At 36.9% G+C, this 17,634-nt stretch overlaps 1 protein-coding gene across 2 annotated transcripts; it reads left to right on the plus strand.

Annotated features, from left to right (window-relative positions):
- Window positions 1-4,549: 4,549 nt before the first annotated feature.
- LOC125654309 (sodium-dependent proline transporter-like) lies at window positions 4,550-15,851 on the plus strand. 2 transcript variants are annotated; one of them, XM_048884211.2, is made up of 17 exons: window positions 4,550-4,984; window positions 7,379-7,558; window positions 7,669-7,854; window positions 8,467-8,875; window positions 8,995-9,138; window positions 9,364-9,526; window positions 9,966-10,098; window positions 10,325-10,459; window positions 10,998-11,101; window positions 11,758-11,882; window positions 12,414-12,526; window positions 12,832-12,960; window positions 13,084-13,183; window positions 13,325-13,425; window positions 14,689-14,862; window positions 15,061-15,213; window positions 15,430-15,851. In XM_048884211.2, exons 1-17 carry the CDS (start codon window positions 4,970-4,972, stop codon window positions 15,517-15,519), a joined length of 2,454 nt encoding a protein of 817 aa, XP_048740168.2. In that variant the 5' UTR covers window positions 4,550-4,969; the 3' UTR covers window positions 15,520-15,851. The 2 variants fall into 2 exon arrangements, with proteins under 2 accessions (XP_048740168.2, XP_048740169.2); XM_048884212.2 differs by lacking the exon at window positions 4,550-4,984 and adding an exon at window positions 5,147-5,956.
- The last annotated feature ends 1,783 nt before the right edge of the window (window positions 15,852-17,634 follow it).

Consider the following 17,634-nt stretch of genomic DNA (forward strand, 5'->3'; position numbering starts at 1 on the left):
GTTAGGCCGTTCTTGGCATACTGATTGTGACGACGGATTACTCCGTTTATCTGATAAAGACATAGGGCTCACGGCGGGTGTGACCGGTCGACAGGGAATGCTTACTCCTCCTAGGCACCTGATCCCACCTATGGTATGTCAAGGGGCCCGTGTTTGCCCAACTCTTTATTTTGTATTCCTTGTGGGAGTTATGAGATTGATCACTGTTCGTTATCTTCGCCTTTCGTCGATGCTTAAACATGTACATAATGTATACTGAAACATTAAACATATATAAAACACTATATAGAAAATCAATCTTTTTAACCTACTCTTTGAAATCTAGAAACACTTCAGCACATGTAATATTGTAGTCTGATTAGATTTTCTATAGATAAAATGTATATGGTTTCGCGAAAATACCATATGAAATCCATTACCAACAGTTAAATCGCCAATCTAATTAAAATTAGATCCTTTGATCCGCTCACGTATATCACTACACAAGACTAATTAAAATTAGATCCTTTGATCCGCTCACGTATATCTATTTAGTACCACGTGATTGCAGTGGCGGGCCGTATTGTCAAGTCAATTAATCCATATCAATTATTTCATTTTTAAGTTACCTGAGTCACCCCGGTGAACTAATGCTATTGGTCTGCGTCCGTCACCCGTTAATAATTAATAATTAAACAATTTAACTTCTTATTTCAATTTTTTCGAATTTGCTATAAAGCGTCTTTGGGACAAGGTAGACATAGACTGTGCATGTCTGGACTTCTGCACCCCTGAGGCATTAGACGCGGGGCAAAACTGCCAAAAATGACCAGTTTTCAAAACTCTTGTTCTCAACATTCGTACATCTGTATGAAAAACCAAATATATAGTGATGTAGAGCAGTAAGGCATGTACCGAAGTTGCAACTTTCATGATCCCCGGGGTACATGTTCTGACTCCAGGACGAGGCCAAATTTGGAATATAGTGTTTTTGAGTAAAAGATATAGATAACATCTTTTTAATGCTATTGATACTGAATTAAAACTAAACAGATATTTAAAAGGAGCAGGTAGCCCTTTACCAAAATTGTAAATTTCATGATCCCAGAGGTAGATGTTTTGGCACTGAGTTGAGACCAAAATAGTCATAGTTATTATTGTTTTTATCATTTGAAAAACTTCCTTAATTTTACTGATACTGTATTAGAAAAGTAGAAAGAGATGTACAAAAACTGCGAATGTCACTACCCGAGGGTTATAACTCTAGGACGGGTTCAGAAATCATATAGTTATAACATATCATGTAAAATCGTTCATCAGTGTAGGAACTTTCGGGGGCATTTGTTTTATAAATACACATCTTGTTTTATATTACTGATGAACATTAGAATTTAGCTTATTATAGATTTCATAGCCCTGGGGCTAGCGATACATTTAACTAGTACTGAGGTGACCGATTAGACCTGTGGGCCTCTTGTTTTCTTTATGAAATAGTTGTAACCTTCTCCACTGGCGGTAGCTCAGTGGTAGAGCGTGCGCTTCGTATGCGGACGTTAGAGCGCTGACCCATTCCTTACCAGAGTGTACGTCACACAAGCTTCACATACACCTCTGTCAACGCTTAGAATCACGTGACAATATACCCACATGATATGAACAGTCCAGTGGCGTAGCTTCCATTGAGGCAACCGAGGCAGCTGCCTCGGTAAAAAAAACAAACAACAACACCTTTTACGTTGTTAAAATGTCGATAGCTTCTGGGGGGCCCAGCCCCCCAGACCCCCTGCCTCGGTAATATTCGAACCCAAGCTAGGCCTATGCAGTCATTCTCGTTTCCTTTCCCTTTAAAAGCTCTGGAAACAGGTGATACATCAGACTCTTGACATAGCCCACTGGCAATATAACCACATGATATAAACAGTCATTCTCGGTTCCTTTCCCTTTTGTAAACAGGTGATACATCAGGTTCTTGACATAGCCCACTGGCACTTTGTTAAGCACACTTTTACCATTTAGCTGTTTGTCTCTTATTTTACAAGTTTTCTCGTATTTTTACAGCCTTTTTTTTTTTTTTTTTTTTACTTTTGATTCCATGTTTACATTAAATCTTCACCACGTGAATGTCCTACATCCATACGCATATTACGAAGTAGGTCCAAATTTAGGATCAGAATTATAAATAGCGATTTTAAGCAATTTACAGTAAGCATCAATTTGATTACACCAAAAGCATTTCATAATATGATTAGATATTTAGTCCAAAACACAAAATGTTGGATGTGTTTTTTCAAGAATTTTGTAAAAAGCCGTTGACTGAGCGTTGACAGAGATATAGTGCGAGTAGCGCACGGAACTCTGGGTAGAGAATGATCCTGGCCGCGTAAGTGAGAGTCACGGGTCTTTCGGATATGACTTTAAAAACGGAAGTCCTGTGTAGAGACAGGCATTGGCACGTTAAAAACGCTTACTGCTACGGCTCTTTGTGCTAAGCATAGGTTTCAACCCTACAACTGGTGACGTGTCAATATAAGTGGAAAAATTCTCGAAGGGACGTAAAACAAAACAAAAAATATGGGAATGCCCATTTTCATGTCCTTTAAGTCTTTTTTTTTAACACTTCCGCATCTTCTAAATTTAAGCGAATACATTTTAGAGCTGGGCGATAAATAGAATTATTGATAAAATCGATGTGCTTATCGATTCGATCTGTAAAATATCGACGTGGAACCTTTATATGATGATGGGATGTTCCTAGAGACTTCGCGATCGTTGCTTGGTGTTTGATTATTTGCAAAACAGATTTAATTAAAGTTGTTGAGGGGTAATCTATTAATTTAATGCATACATCAGACTGTCAATTAACAAAAGTCACGAAGATTCATTGATAAACTATTCCATTGATGACTGACTGAAAATGTACACAATACATGTATATTCATTATTGAGAAAGACAAACTAGCATTCATAATCTTACAATATCAAGCATCCAACGTATATCAAAGTTTGACGGGGAAATGGACACTTCAATTCTATAAAGGTGACTGGATATTCACTGTTCCAAGAAGTCATAGAATTATGACATTCATCTGAGACTCGAAACGTAATTTAAGTAAGGGATACAAGACTCCGATGGTCTATTATGTCAGATACGGGACTAGCACGAGCCGCGTAGTGATCAGTCCCGTATCTGACATAATAGACCATCGGAGTCTTGTATCTTACTTAAAACATTGTTCTATCTAAAAAAAAAAAAAAAAAAAAAAGTATTTCTCATAATATTGGCCTGCTCTTAATAATACTGGACTATGTTCAGTACAGTATGAAAAATAAAGTACTGTCAAGCCAAAGAACTGATGTCATAACAATGTTTACAGACACTAATGCAAAACGAGTGATATTAATGTGTTGAATACGCCAAGCAATAGCGCTTGACTTGTGTGTTATTTCAGATATCTTTAAAGTTAACATTACCGAGTGAATATACATAACCTATCATGAACAAATAAAACTTACTAAATTTCAACTCAATCATACACAATGCTGTTTTTATACGTATCTCCAGAGGTTGAACGAGTTTGAACAACTGAATGATTTCCTGCAAGAATAGATAATCACACTTTTTGGAATGGCAAAATAATTTAATCGTCATTTTGTTTTCCAGCCTGGTTTACAGAAATGAATTTATGCAGCTGTATAATACTGTATAAATATCGCGTAATTTTGTGCAACCCCTTTAGAACTCCTGCACATATTTTAGTACAGATTGGATCTCGTTCATTAGGTAGGGATAACATACTACTTTTCTCGTGTAACTAGCGTGCTCTCCTATACACGGGTGGGGTGGGAGTCAGATCAGGAACAAATTAGTCTCCCGAAAAGATACCAGATACTTCGATACATACCTCATATACAAGATTTTGTGAAGGAATTAATCTGATTGGTTTATTCGGTCACGTGATGTTCACTGAGCTCATCGTATCCACTTCCAGCATTAATATGTCTTTTCTACTTTTCAATATTGAACTTATAATAAAGTAATACATGTCAAGCAATTCTAATCAGTTTATTTTCAAAGTCAGGTATTCTGCTTCAAATGGATATTACAAAGATGTTGAGTCGGTATGGTATGATTTTCACGTGAAAAGCGCCGGGAGTTCTTCTCGGGCGGAACGATTTTGAGGGGTGAATGAAGCTTTATATTTTCCTCACTATCATGCGATTAAATGTATGATAGACATCGTTTATATCTTATACATCATGTTACTTGGAGCAAGTAGATACTGGAGGACAGCGATAGAAAATAGCATGCTACAGTCCAAATATGTTGTAGACACTTGCCTAATTCTTTGCTCCAGATCTTTTGAAAACGTACTATGTTTTAACTTTATGGTTTAGTGGTATTTTTGTAAGATTTTACAGATAAATTAAAAGAGTTTGTCGTCCCTCAAGATTGGTTGAAAAGGAATTAATTTTCATATTTCAATCATAATCATTTTATTTATATCCGTTTTAAGTTTAATATACTTTCGTGGGCAGCCTGGGACCAGCGATTAAATCATTGTGAGAAAGTAACATTGTCGAAATGCAGCATTATCTGAAAAATGAGTTCAGTCAGTGTTTGATCAAATCTACAGTTCGATTACATTCGAGACCTTTGTTTGAAAATGGATTATTGATTATCTTGGTTCACCGGGTAGACCTTTAATAACGGATTAGAGATTTTCTAACTTCTTAAACCGTTTACAATTAACGTGAACAAGTCGGCCAACGTATAGTCACACACAGTCATTCATAATTTACTTTTATTAAGCCACTGACTAATATCCTAAAAGAAAAGAGATGAAAAATCTGCGTCCAAAACATACCGTCTGCTTTTACCGGAAATCGATGATCACGTGACGACAACAAACTAGCATGGTGCAGCTGTCAGCATGGTGGGACTTCTGAAGCAAGATGGACAATACTAAGATATGATGAAGAATAATTGATAATGACAGATTTAAAGGTAAGAAAACATTATGTGCCGCAACAATACAGGAGTAACTCACAATGATTTTTGTTTACTTTCGTTTGTCTTCTCGTCAAATGCAAAACAAGGTAGTACATTACATTGCGGCACAGGTGAAACGTGTATCGTGGTATTGGAGAATATATATTTGTTTAGTCGATGACTTGTTAGTCAGGAAGGTGAATCAGATGTTTATTAGATAGATGATTTGGAATATTGTAAATGAGATTTATTTACAGACACTACAAATATTATTATTCGATGTCGGAAATGCTATCTGTTGGGACCAAAGTATATTAGTTTTATAGAAATTCAATGCCGGTATTTCAACTTAGGTGCATGTTATTTGCTTCCTATAGCTAGTTTAATCTTTTAAACCATGTTAAGTGAAGATTTGAAAAGCATAATATGTGAATATGTGCACCATTGTGAAGGAAGTTTTGTGTTTACAGAAAGGGTGAAAAATTGAAAGACCGCAAATAATATAAACGCGACTCCGTATTGAGGCGTGAAGAAAGTTCATAAAAGTGGAATTTAAAGATCGAGGGTGATTGGCGATTCGTATGCACATTACCCCGAATTGTTTGGGTACACTTGTGATTTTGTTGGAATTTGAAGTGTTTAAAGAGACAGGAACGATGTTTAAGACGAACGCGACCCGATAACATACGGGAATGACTCAATTAACGACCCCATAATCTGTCAATAATAACAATCATAGAATCCCAAGACTTCGCCGGCCTCGTAACACATTACCTATGGCAAACATTAGGTGTTGTGTAAATATGTCCAGCAGATAAAAAATGGTGTTTGACAACTGCACCGTTAAAATGTGATGCTGTAATTCCTGTTTGATGTGTTGGGAACAATACTATACCATTAGTATTAGCGCAAGAATTATGGACGGTATGCCGAACAAGGATGTAAAAATAGTTCTTGAATAAAATCCCATGTAACACGATGAATCATGTAAGTTTCTTGATTTCCCCCTAAAAATGACGCATGTTTGCGCCGTTTTGGCTCTCTTTATTTTCTCATAAAGGTATTGATTCGAAAATTCTTGCGTAACACGAACAAATAACTTATCTGTTGTTGTTTTTAAAATTAGAATATGACGCATTCACGTAAGATCTTTTGTATTTTTGAAGACAATGTTATGACGGTCTTCAATGTTTGATTAAACATCTTTTCAATATCAAATGACATTTTAGCCATTGTTCGAGATTTATCTACTGAAAATTTATATAATCGAGCAGCGACATTGAGGGCATATTAAGTTAACCAATTTCAGATCTACTAGTATTGAAGATTCAGATGCCACACACAAAGAAAAAAAAAACCCACCGATATTGCATTGTAAATCTGTACATAAACACCTGCGGAAATTAGACATTGTTAATTATTTAAAACATAATTAAAAGACAGAATGTTTGCATGTTTTACGTAACAGCGCGCAGTGGGTGTTTTTAAATGGCAGATATTTTTTTACGCTGAATATGGTCGATAATACACGTATATACTTTTATTTAGAAGGAATCAACTACACGACATATTTTCTGCTCTGTTTAACAGACGGTTAATTGCGCTTATCACATACTAGCAGGACTCCCTCTTTTCGTTTTATCAAATCCTTGATCCCCACAGACAAACTACTAATTAAATAGACATGTCTCTCTAAAATTGTCCGCAGTTACCATGGTGAAGAAGAGATGCTCAAAGAACGACGTGGACTTTTATTGACGGCCACGTGCTGATGTCGCTCATTAGCCTCGCACTAGTTAGATTAAGTCTACCTCACTTCGCAAGAACTCGAAGACCTCAATACGCGATATGATGAATTAGCAATACTAAAAAGGATACAAAATAAGTTTCTTTTATAATTAAATTATAACATCTTCATCTAAAATCATTTTGACAAATCCTTACTTTATTGCTACATGTATGTCGGTGAAATCTTTTCAAAATCGATCTTTTAAGATATTCCAGTAGTATGTTTTAAAATATACATAGCTGAATATCGATGGAATTATGAAGATCTGATATAATTTTCGCCTTAGGAAAAGTGCCATAACTTTTGACTGTACAGTTCTGAGCGTTCTTTATCATCCCAACACCTCTGTTTCACTTTCAATGCTGAAGGAACGGTCATTACCCATGTTTAGCGTCTTATTTTTTGACCAGAACTGAGAATCGAACCCGGGTGTCAAGATTGCGAAACGAGCCCAAACCAAGAGAATATCGCGATCGCTCCAATGTATGATTTATACACGCACCTATATGTACTGTTGTGTTGCTAAATACCCCTCCACTTCATCGAAAGGATAAAAATGTTGCATATCTGAGAAATCAGTGATAAATGATCATACTTAATGTCAACAATATTCTTATCAGAAAACGAGGAATAATGACCCGAACTTTAATCTGTCTACTACCACCATTCCGTCCTACAACGAATTCGAACCCGGTCCAAGACACGCCAGTTCCCCTCTGACACCGGAATCACCCAAACAGTTCCTAAACCATGTAGATCGTGGAGTGTACGTCATCAAAGACCTGTCCCAAGATCCTGGGGTAAGGCACCAGAACAGTTTTCCGTGCATACTAGCTATTGATGGTGTAAATTAAGATGAAAAACTTATTTGAAAATGAACAAACAATATGAATTATGGTTTTTGGTTTAGCCTCTAGAAGAAAGACTGCCATTTCAAACCCCTAAGCGTCCACAAGATATTACTTTCACAACACCTGACAGTGGTAGGCTAACAACTCCCGTACAGGAACATGGACAGCTGGAATCGCCCCATCTGTTTCTTAGTCCGGTGGACAAAGGCGTCTACATCATTAATTCTACTTTAGGTTCCTCTCAGGTGAGTATGAACATAAGAATAAAGAAACATAGAACAGTGGATAGCATCAAAATCAATATAACAGGGAACAACATTGAAATAAACTCATGTATTGTTGACATCGGGACAATTTTTTCAAATATAGATATCCCAATTCGTACATGTCTTTTTCTTTTGCCTGTAGACCTATGCAATTTATTGATGAACCCTTTAATTTGTTAACAGATTTGCCCAATGCTTTAAATAGATAAACAAGTCTAATTCAGCAGAAATATCTATCTAATTTATTGACGAATCTATCCAAATAGATGAATCTGTTAAATTAGACGAAACAACCCAATTTTTCCGTTTTATTTATTTCATTTTTTTGTTGTTGGTTAATTGGGTTAATTTTTATTCACGTTTGTTTACGGATATATCAAATGTTGTAGACGAATCAATCTAACATAGATGATAGATTTTAACTCTAGTATCCACTCCTTAGTAACCTTTAGAGAGAATACATATCATAACAGTACTTTCTGTGTAGAACACAAATAATGATACAATATACATATGCTACAATTTTTATTTCTTTGGCAACAATTCAGCTTTAATATTCCCTGTAGATGTAAATTGATGTTTTCTCTACAGACATCAATTCCACAAATCCACGACTCAAACCACGTCACCAGAAATGATTCTCACGGAGGTGAGACTTCCAACGAAAAATTCCCAATGGCGAATAAAAACGAGACTCCCTACACAGAGAGGAAACCCCCAGACAGGCGACAGGTGTTCGGTGTTGACGAGAACAAGGAGCGGGGCAACTGGACGGGGCGACTGGACTTCCTCCTGTCGATGTTAGGGTACTGTGTGGGGTTAGGCAACATTTGGAGGTTTCCCTATCTCTGTTACAGGAACGGGGGAGGAGCTTTCCTTCTGCCCTTTGTGATTATGATGCTTTTGATAGGAATTCCGCTCTTCTATCTGGAGGCAGCTTTGGGACAGTTCTGTAGTCGCGGACCTACCACCTGCTGGGAGTTTGCTCCCTTATTCAAAGGTACCAAATCAACTTGCCTAGAGTGATATCTGCGATATTGCTGTATGGGGTTTGTTTTTTCCTTGATTATGAAATGCACTTGGTAACATGACTTATCACCATTGCAATCTGTGTTGTAGGTTTGGGTATAGCGATGGTGATTGTGTCTGGGCTCACCAGTATTTACTACAACGTATTAATCACGTGGGCGGTGCTATATTTCTTCTCGTCCTTCACCAGTGATCTCCCCTGGAGCAATTGTGATAATAAATGGAATACTAAAGGTTTGTGAAACCGTAGTTGTAAAGTCCTCCTTTCCGCAGCTTTTTTATGTTTACGAACCACAAAAGATAAGGCGTAGTTGTATGAAATTAAGATCGATAAACAATAAAGTAATATAAATAAAGAAAGCAATCTGAAGATAATCAACTTTCTGGTAGCGAAATTGTTTAGAAAAAAACTGAGATATGAATGATAAGTTGATTAATATACAATTTTGTTTCATTTAGATTGTAGTCTTAAATTACCAAGAATCAACTGTGTAGGAAGTTATCAAAAGTTTCCAAACGGCACGTGCTATTCCAAAAATGTCTTCCAAGGAATCTGGAACGAAACAGTTTTTAAGAACGTGACCGGAAGAAGGCGCGTGTCTCCTACAGAGGAGTATTGGAAGTAAGGTTTCATTCATAAAATAAAATGTTTACATGGAATTCTCATTATGAGAATTTCGAAATATTTGTGGAATATGAAAAACATTATTACATTCTAATCTTCAGTCATACACAACTCAAAAAGGTAGAATTGTATGGATGTAAACATGCGAAATATCATTCAGAATTACTGGATAATTATAATTTGGAACATGATGAAGTGCCTAAGTCTGCAGGGTGACTTTTACTATGGGTCTAAAAGGATTCAAATATAGGTTCTAACATGAAGATGATACATCTGGGTTTTTTATTTTGATAAACATACATGCACTTACTAAAACATACTGATTTTAAAAATTCTAAAACTGGACGTTGTTTAATTTGTCATTGGGGTCGGGTTTTTTCTACATGTACAGTGTATATTAGTTCTGACAGAATTATTTTTCAATTTTTTTTTTCAGTAACGAATTCCTGAGTATTAGTAGTGGTATTGACAATCTCGGAGAACCCAAGTACGAGCTGGCCCTGGGGCTGTTATTTGCCTGGATATTATGTTTTCTGTGTCTTATGAAAGGCATCAAAACCACGGGAAAGGTGTGTGTCGTGTTTACACTTTACTAATTGTCTCTTGTCATTATCACAAATCCTTTTAATTTGAAATATTAGTCAAAAACTGACCTACGTTTTTATTGTTCTAGACAAATGTAGATATTACAATTTTATATAATACACGTAGCTCTTTAAGGTTCTTGAATTAAAACTTACGCTTTGAAACTTTTTAGTCGGGAGAATTATTTACAAACTGTTTTATTTTATTTAGGTGGTTTATGTGACAGCAATCTTTCCGTACATAGTGCTCATTATTTTATTTTTCCGCGGGATAACCCTGAAAGGAGCGGGGACCGGGATTTACTTTTATATTGTGCCAAATTTTGAACGCCTCCTTGACGCAAAGGTAACGTTACCCTGTACAGATAACTTTTATAGAATCCTTTATGTCAGTATGTAAAGTTTTTGAACAAAAACAAAATTCGTACACACAAAATAAAAAATATTTATTTGTCCAAATACGATAATCATGAACGATTTCTCCTGTATTACATTTGATTACGTGACTGAAGGAACAAACCCAGAATTAAATATCAGAATCACTGCTCTTTTTCTACAGTTTATGTAATTCTGCAGTGGCGGATCTAACAGAATTAAATATCAGAATCACTGCTCTTTTTCTACAGTTTATTTAATCCTGCAGTGGCGGATCTAGAGGAGGATTGCACCCACACACCCCACACCCCTCATTTGGTTGAATATTTTTAACAAAAAATGTTATTTTTTGCCATTTTTGGGGCGTCGAACCCCCCAATCCCCGGTTGGGACAGAAAAAGTACAAACTTGGGTCGCAATCCTCCTCTTAAAAATTGTCTGGATCCGCCCCTGTAAGGAATCACTATACACCAGTATATATATAAGTATTGACTACCTCTATACACTAGGTCTGGCGAGATGCAGCTGTTCAGATATTTTACTCCATGGGCCCCGGGTGGGGAGGCCTGATAGCCTTAGCGAGTTACAATCGATTTCACAACAATGTGTTCAGGTAAGCCATTATTGACGTAATGAGATGTTCAGGTATCCATGCTGCGCTGTGTAACTTCAGGGGTAAATCTTATACACCACAATGTACAATACAATGTGTTATGTTACACATGTATCCACTTTGTTATGATTCGCGATGATGGGCGTGAGGCTGTAATTAAACTCTACATCCAATATATTATTTAGATCGTCAAATCCAGCTTTATATAGCGGATCGAGTTATTGATTCATCTGTGATTCAATACACTTCAACAGATGTTCCTACATTGTAAAATTGATCAATATAATTGTAATTTTCTTTGCCTTTTCAAACTAGAATGAATCCGGAAATTGTATATACAGCTCTTGTCAAATTGTTGATGTGACAATCCTCGTATGTAGTAGAATATTCATTTTTGTCCTATGAATGAGTTTAAGACAAAGAATATGAAGAATAAAAAGCTCCTTTTATAAAGGCTTATTTAAGTAGACCTAGTACTTATATGTAGCCTATTGATCGCTGAGAATGATGCAATGTAATTGAAATTAGAACCTTTGATCCGCTCCCTTACATCAGATATAAAAGTTGCGTGAATGAGAGGATCTAATTAGATTAATATTGACACTCACGTAAAGAACGATAACTTCACCCAGTGTCATGTGATCTCGTTATTTCAGGGACTCTCTCGTGGTGTCCCTTGGAGACTGCCTGACCAGTATATTTGGCGGATTCGTCATCTTCTCTTTCCTGGGGTACATGGCCAACAAGATGAACGTGGACGTGCAAGACGTGGTCACTAACGGTACATTTATATATGTTGATTTTAATTACAAAATATGAATTAATCTTCATTTTAAAAAACTGAAAAATATGCCACATAAATTTTTAGTATTTCCATGAATGCATTGTAGAAATTTACGCTTTTTCAATCTTTTTGACGGTTACCTATATTATTGGAAGACATGCACTTCCTATCTACCCGACTGTAATCACAACTGCTGTGTTGTGCACGTTAGAATGTGGTATTTTGTGAATATCATTTTTTAAAATTCATTTATCATCTTATCCGAAATATAACATTTCTATGCCATATCAGAACACACACAGAAGATTACAATTAAGATATACATTGTATATGTACCACAGACAATACGCCCTATAATCGCAATTATGGAACTATTTTAAGGTTACAATTTTTTTTTGTTTCGAAGAAGATAATTAAAGACAAATATACCACCTCTCAAATACGTTTTACATGGCTTATATTCCACAAAGTCCATGGTACGGTACGGGAACCTGATTGCGTTTATACATGTACGTTTTGTGTACACAGGGGCGGGCCTGGCGTTCGTGGTGTACCCCGAGGCCGTGACGAGTCTCCCACTGCCCACTCTCTGGTCCATTCTCTTCTTCCTCATGCTCATCACACTCGGGATAGACAGTCAGGTAAGAAGGACAAGATCCTTCACTATATCAAAACAATTACATGTATAAACTCTGAACAATCAAAGATACACACAGGAAAGTAGGGAAACAAATGTAGGGAGCTGCACCCCCGTTTTGTCTAGAGAAATTTAAATGTCTACTATTTCTTTATATTCGTTATGTTGGAGAGTTTCCTGACTAAAATAATGGACTAGTTCTCTATATCAATTTATATGATTTCTGTATGTTAGAGCACTATGCTGGTTTGTCCTGAGTGGGAAAATGGACTAGTTCTTCATGATATTAAATTCTACTATTTCTTTTAGTTCGCTATGTTGGAGAGTGTCCTGACTGGAATAGTGGACTATTTCCCATACCTACGTCCAAAGAAAACCTTCGTCATCCTGGTCATCTCAATAATCATGTATATACTGGGGTTACCAATGACCACACCGGTATGTGAATTACTAGAATTATACAGTACACATTCACTCACATACACCAGTAATGCATGGAATATAACAAAATAAACATAACCAGTGGACGTTATATACAGAGATACTTCCTGTTTGCTTTAGGGTGGAATGTACATCCTCCAGCTGATGGACCACTACGTAGCTTCCTGGTCCCTCCTCCTCATAGGTCTGGTAGAAATCCTAGTCATCAGCTACATCTATGGTAAACTAATCCATATTTGAAAGTAACTCATTGGTATTTATATAAATGACCAAAAAAAAAAAAATGAATACATTTAATGATGTTGCGGATATTTTCAGTTTTGGAGGTACTAATATATTGAATTTGACTTTTCGTTGTCAGGAATCAATCGTTACTTAAAAGATATTGGAATAATGATCGGGAGGCCGCCTTATATGTGCTGGAAAATTTGCTGGATGTTCGTCAGTCCAATTATTATCTGTGTAAGTTTTTTTTATTTTCTGAAAGTATTCTCTTTCTTGTAAAGTTATTCTACTGAACAGAAGGTTCATCACCAGACTATTGAGATAAATGACTATTTAGTACCTGTATTTGCGCACAGTACGTAATTCACTGTTATGAGTCATGCTTGCTGAAGTTTTGTGAGAATACTGATGGGCTTATAACAGATAGCCCGCATAACAAAGGCTTTGTTACTCTTTCTTATTTGCTGTATAGAGGTACTGTGAGCAATGCTCACTAAGAATACCCCGCCCCACTTACCCCAATCTCCCAAAGGGTATTGTTAATCGGTATAAATTACCTCTTTCCTGCGTGTAAAAAAGAAAGGGCAAGACAAAACCTTGGTTTGTCTCTTCTCTAGGGAGAAATGACTAGATGAAATTAAATGTGCCGTTCAAGACTTTAAATGGAAACTATATTGCTACTTTTATGTCCAGTACGCTTGACCTTTGGACCCCAAATCCGATAGGGAACATCATCGTCCCATGGGTAGTCCCTATGTATGATACGGTGACTGTAGGTGGAAAGGATAACGCTTTAGAGCCCGGAAACCATTGCGTCTACAGACGGCGGACGGTCAACCCGATTTCAGTGTAACAACCCCCCTAATGTATCAGGGTGGTGTTTGTATATCAGCTGGAGATGAAATCCTTAGTTATTAGACATAGATAGGTACTTGAGGACAGGATTTCCCCTCCTATTGCACCCCGGGCCCACCCCCAGGGCTATCATTTGCATCTGACATACCTTATTTTCTAAGACTGTATATTAGGAATGCACTCAAAATCTCTCAATCTCTCCCCCCCCCCCCCCCCCCGAAAATTTATTAGAAATATTGTTCAATAGATATGATACCCCAACTTCAGTGTACAGAATAGTATAACCCCCAGATGTAATTAGGAGTGGAGAGGGGAGGGGGTTATGCCCCGTGTGTCTCGGCGACTTGTCACCAACATTTTACGCCTTTGGTCCCTCATATATCAAGGAACTTTATTTTATCTAAATATCCCGCTATTCATCTACTGCATGTATAAGTGTCGGAGCATGATGCGGTCAGCAATACCCTGTTATTTATCTATTATTCATAACACTTTACAGTCAACATCGTGGTCAATATCAAAATTTAAAACAATTTAAGCGAAGAAGGGTAGATATAATCTAGTTTCATTTACTATGCCCATGACACGCACTCGTTTTAAATCACGTGGTCAATGACCATGAAATACAAGTGTTTGGTTTTTCAGATCATATTGCTGTTTGCTTGGATCGACTATTCCCCGGTCCAGTACGGTAGCTATTCCTATCCGGAATGGGCCGAGGCGTTGGGATGGCTGATGTCGTTTGTCTCCGTGATATTCATTCCTATTGCGATGTTGTATAAAATCAACAAAGAGGATGACGCAAAGGGGCTGTGGGAGGTACATGTAATTAATATATTTTGAACTCTGTATATAAAACATTAGTCAATCAAAGGTCAAAGAGGCGTGAAAAAAATCCCCATGGGTGTTTTCACATTATGAATTCAAAAGTCTTGAAAAATTAATGGAGGCATTCTTTCTTGTTGTTAACAACTAAGACTGAGAACTCAGCCCTATACATCGCAATTATTTATTTAGAAAACCAAACTTCTGTGTACGCCGAGCCGGGAGTGGGGGCCGGCCTTGGTCCGTCATAGACAGCTGGTAGATTACGTGGAGGGGTTCGTAGTGGACCCCTCGCAAGAGAGTGGGGGACACCAGTACGTCAACTACGGTTATGACGCATCCTTGGTAAGTATAGAATGTTGGAGACCACCCACTGTGTTTCATGAGCAGATGACGTCATGGTTACATTAAACAATTTTCTGCAGAAACGTTGCTCGTACTGCAAACTCAATTTCTTGACAATATTTCAATAGGTAAAGACAAAAGTGTGTAACATTTAAGTATTATAAGTACAATTAATAAACATATTAGAAAATTAGTCTTTGACTGTTTCGTTTACAGGCGAGTCATTCCACTCCCGATGTATCCCGGCATTCCTGGGCTTCCGGTCACACGCAAACTTCCCATGTTTCTTACGAATCAGCTGTCTGAACCAGATCTGCCTTATCGTTGATGTTACATGTATCAACAGTCCCAACGTACAATGTGGAATATATATTTGTGCAATATACAATGTACTTTTAACATCTAATCAAAACTCCCATTTTTATTATACTCATTAAATCCATTATTGACCACACAGCGGTCTGTATCTACTCGTTTGCCTATATACAGTACAAACTGACTTTGGGTTGTATTATTAATGTCATTCTTGTACAGTCTCTATGTATGCGATCTGTAGTACTTACTTTGTACAATATTTTGATGTCTTTTTACACAAACATTATACATTTTATACAATAAAATGAGTCTAGTTCTATAAACAGATGTGATTGTTTATGAATATCAGTACATATTATCAAAACTTTTACCAATTTTTTTTTTAAATACACACGTACTAGGCCTACCCGGTAATACGTTTTCAATTTTTGAATGACCCAACCTTCTATGCGCAAATAAAGTTTTGGAGACCATAGTCTGCATTGATCTACATTTGAATAGGAATTCCGGAATAATTATTTATCTCGAAATGCAACTAAATTTAAATTTGGGTTCCAGGATTAGTGGCTGGTTATTTAGTAACTAAGTACATTGACTATAAAATTTTCCTGTAGTGTGATGCACTAAAAATAGTATGAGTAAAAAGAAAAGCACCAATCCTTGACTTTGACTGTAATTAAGTCTCCCATACGAAATTGGAAACTATTGTTTTGCTCGGTTATTATTCTTCCGCTTCTTTCTCGCACCTAAAACTGTCGACAGTCGCGATTGAAACGTACGTTTCTCTCCCCTTTCTCCCAGTGACAGGGTGAGCGTACAACAATGCCGTTCTTCGTAACCCGTGGAAGAAAATATTAGATATTCAAGGATGTATTCAGTTGTGCATGCAAAGATGGGGGTTAGGTACATTTTGGGGGACTCAAATGGGGGTGGGGTCTAACAGAACTTTACGGGGGGGATTAATTCCAAAATTCAACATACATTGTACATATAATTTGACAATCAGGATGATTTCAGCTTCTCCATCGTCAACTTCCCACATTTATGTAGCAATATTCCATTATCACCTGCACATGCTGTTGATATCTCTCAACTGATTCGATACGCAAGAACTTGTTCTGCGTATGGTCAGTTTTTAAATCGAAGCAAGCTACTGACCTTCGTATTTGACGTCACAATACAACTGAAGCAGTGGAGGATCTAAATTAGAAGTTGAAGGACGATGAAAATAAATCTTGCCACTATTACTACAGTACATCTTCACTAATCAAGATGCTCTACATGGGGAGCGGAGTGGACCGAAAATCCTTGGCTAGCGAAGATGCTTATACTATGACAGAGAAATTCATTCAGTATTAAAATTATCTAACATTATATGATCGTTATCAGCTTGATTAATCCTATAGTCCTCAATGCATCACCGAAGAAAAAAGTGGGTGGGTAGGAGGTTAAAATGTACAAATTCATTTACCAAACGCTGAAATATTTGATTATTGTGTTAAATTAAAATACATCATTGCTACTTTGGGATTTATAGATAAATGTCTGGAAAATCACCGCCTTGCTATATATACTAGCTGCAGAACTGTAAAGAGTTTTGTTCCGTCACAATATTTTTTCAGAGAGCTACAGTTCTGCAGCTTCCTTGTTACATGTATCAATACATTTTTTATTTATTATCATATTGTGCGATTTTTAGTATAGCCTACAAATTATAGATATCCAACGTTTGCTTTTTAACCAAATACCTTAATTCCATTGGCAGAGGCAATGTCATGCACGCATATTTGGGGTGGAGCTAGGTCCGAACCCACCACATATATGTTTTGTTTGCCTACGGCATCGGGCGCCATAACACTTTCCCGTCACCTCGGGGCAAATATTATGGTAAAGTGTATGTCGCCCTCGAAACCACTGCAGGCGCATTATATAGTATTACACAAACCTATAGATTTCCTTGCTCAAAAAGCGCATTAACATGATTATATAGTATAGTAACCCAAACGTATAGACGCATTATATAGTATTTAACAATCCTAAAGATCTCCTTATTATATAGACCTAGTATTATACAGAACAGACAGGGATCATTCTCATTCCTCATAC

Source organism: Ostrea edulis, chromosome 7, assembly GCF_947568905.1.
Source record: "Ostrea edulis chromosome 7, xbOstEdul1.1, whole genome shotgun sequence".
NCBI classification, from domain to species: domain Eukaryota; kingdom Metazoa; phylum Mollusca; class Bivalvia; order Ostreida; family Ostreidae; genus Ostrea; species Ostrea edulis.

Bases quoted from the DNA above. Each gene is read 5' to 3' on its own strand.
- LOC125654309 (XM_048884211.2), top strand. The intron at 10,099-10,324 runs GTGTGTGTCGTG...TATTTTATTTAG, and splicing joins GCATCAAAACCACGGGAAAG to GTGGTTTATGTGACAGCAAT. The intron at 10,460-10,997 runs GTAACGTTACCC...TCTATACACTAG, and splicing joins AACGCCTCCTTGACGCAAAG to GTCTGGCGAGATGCAGCTGT.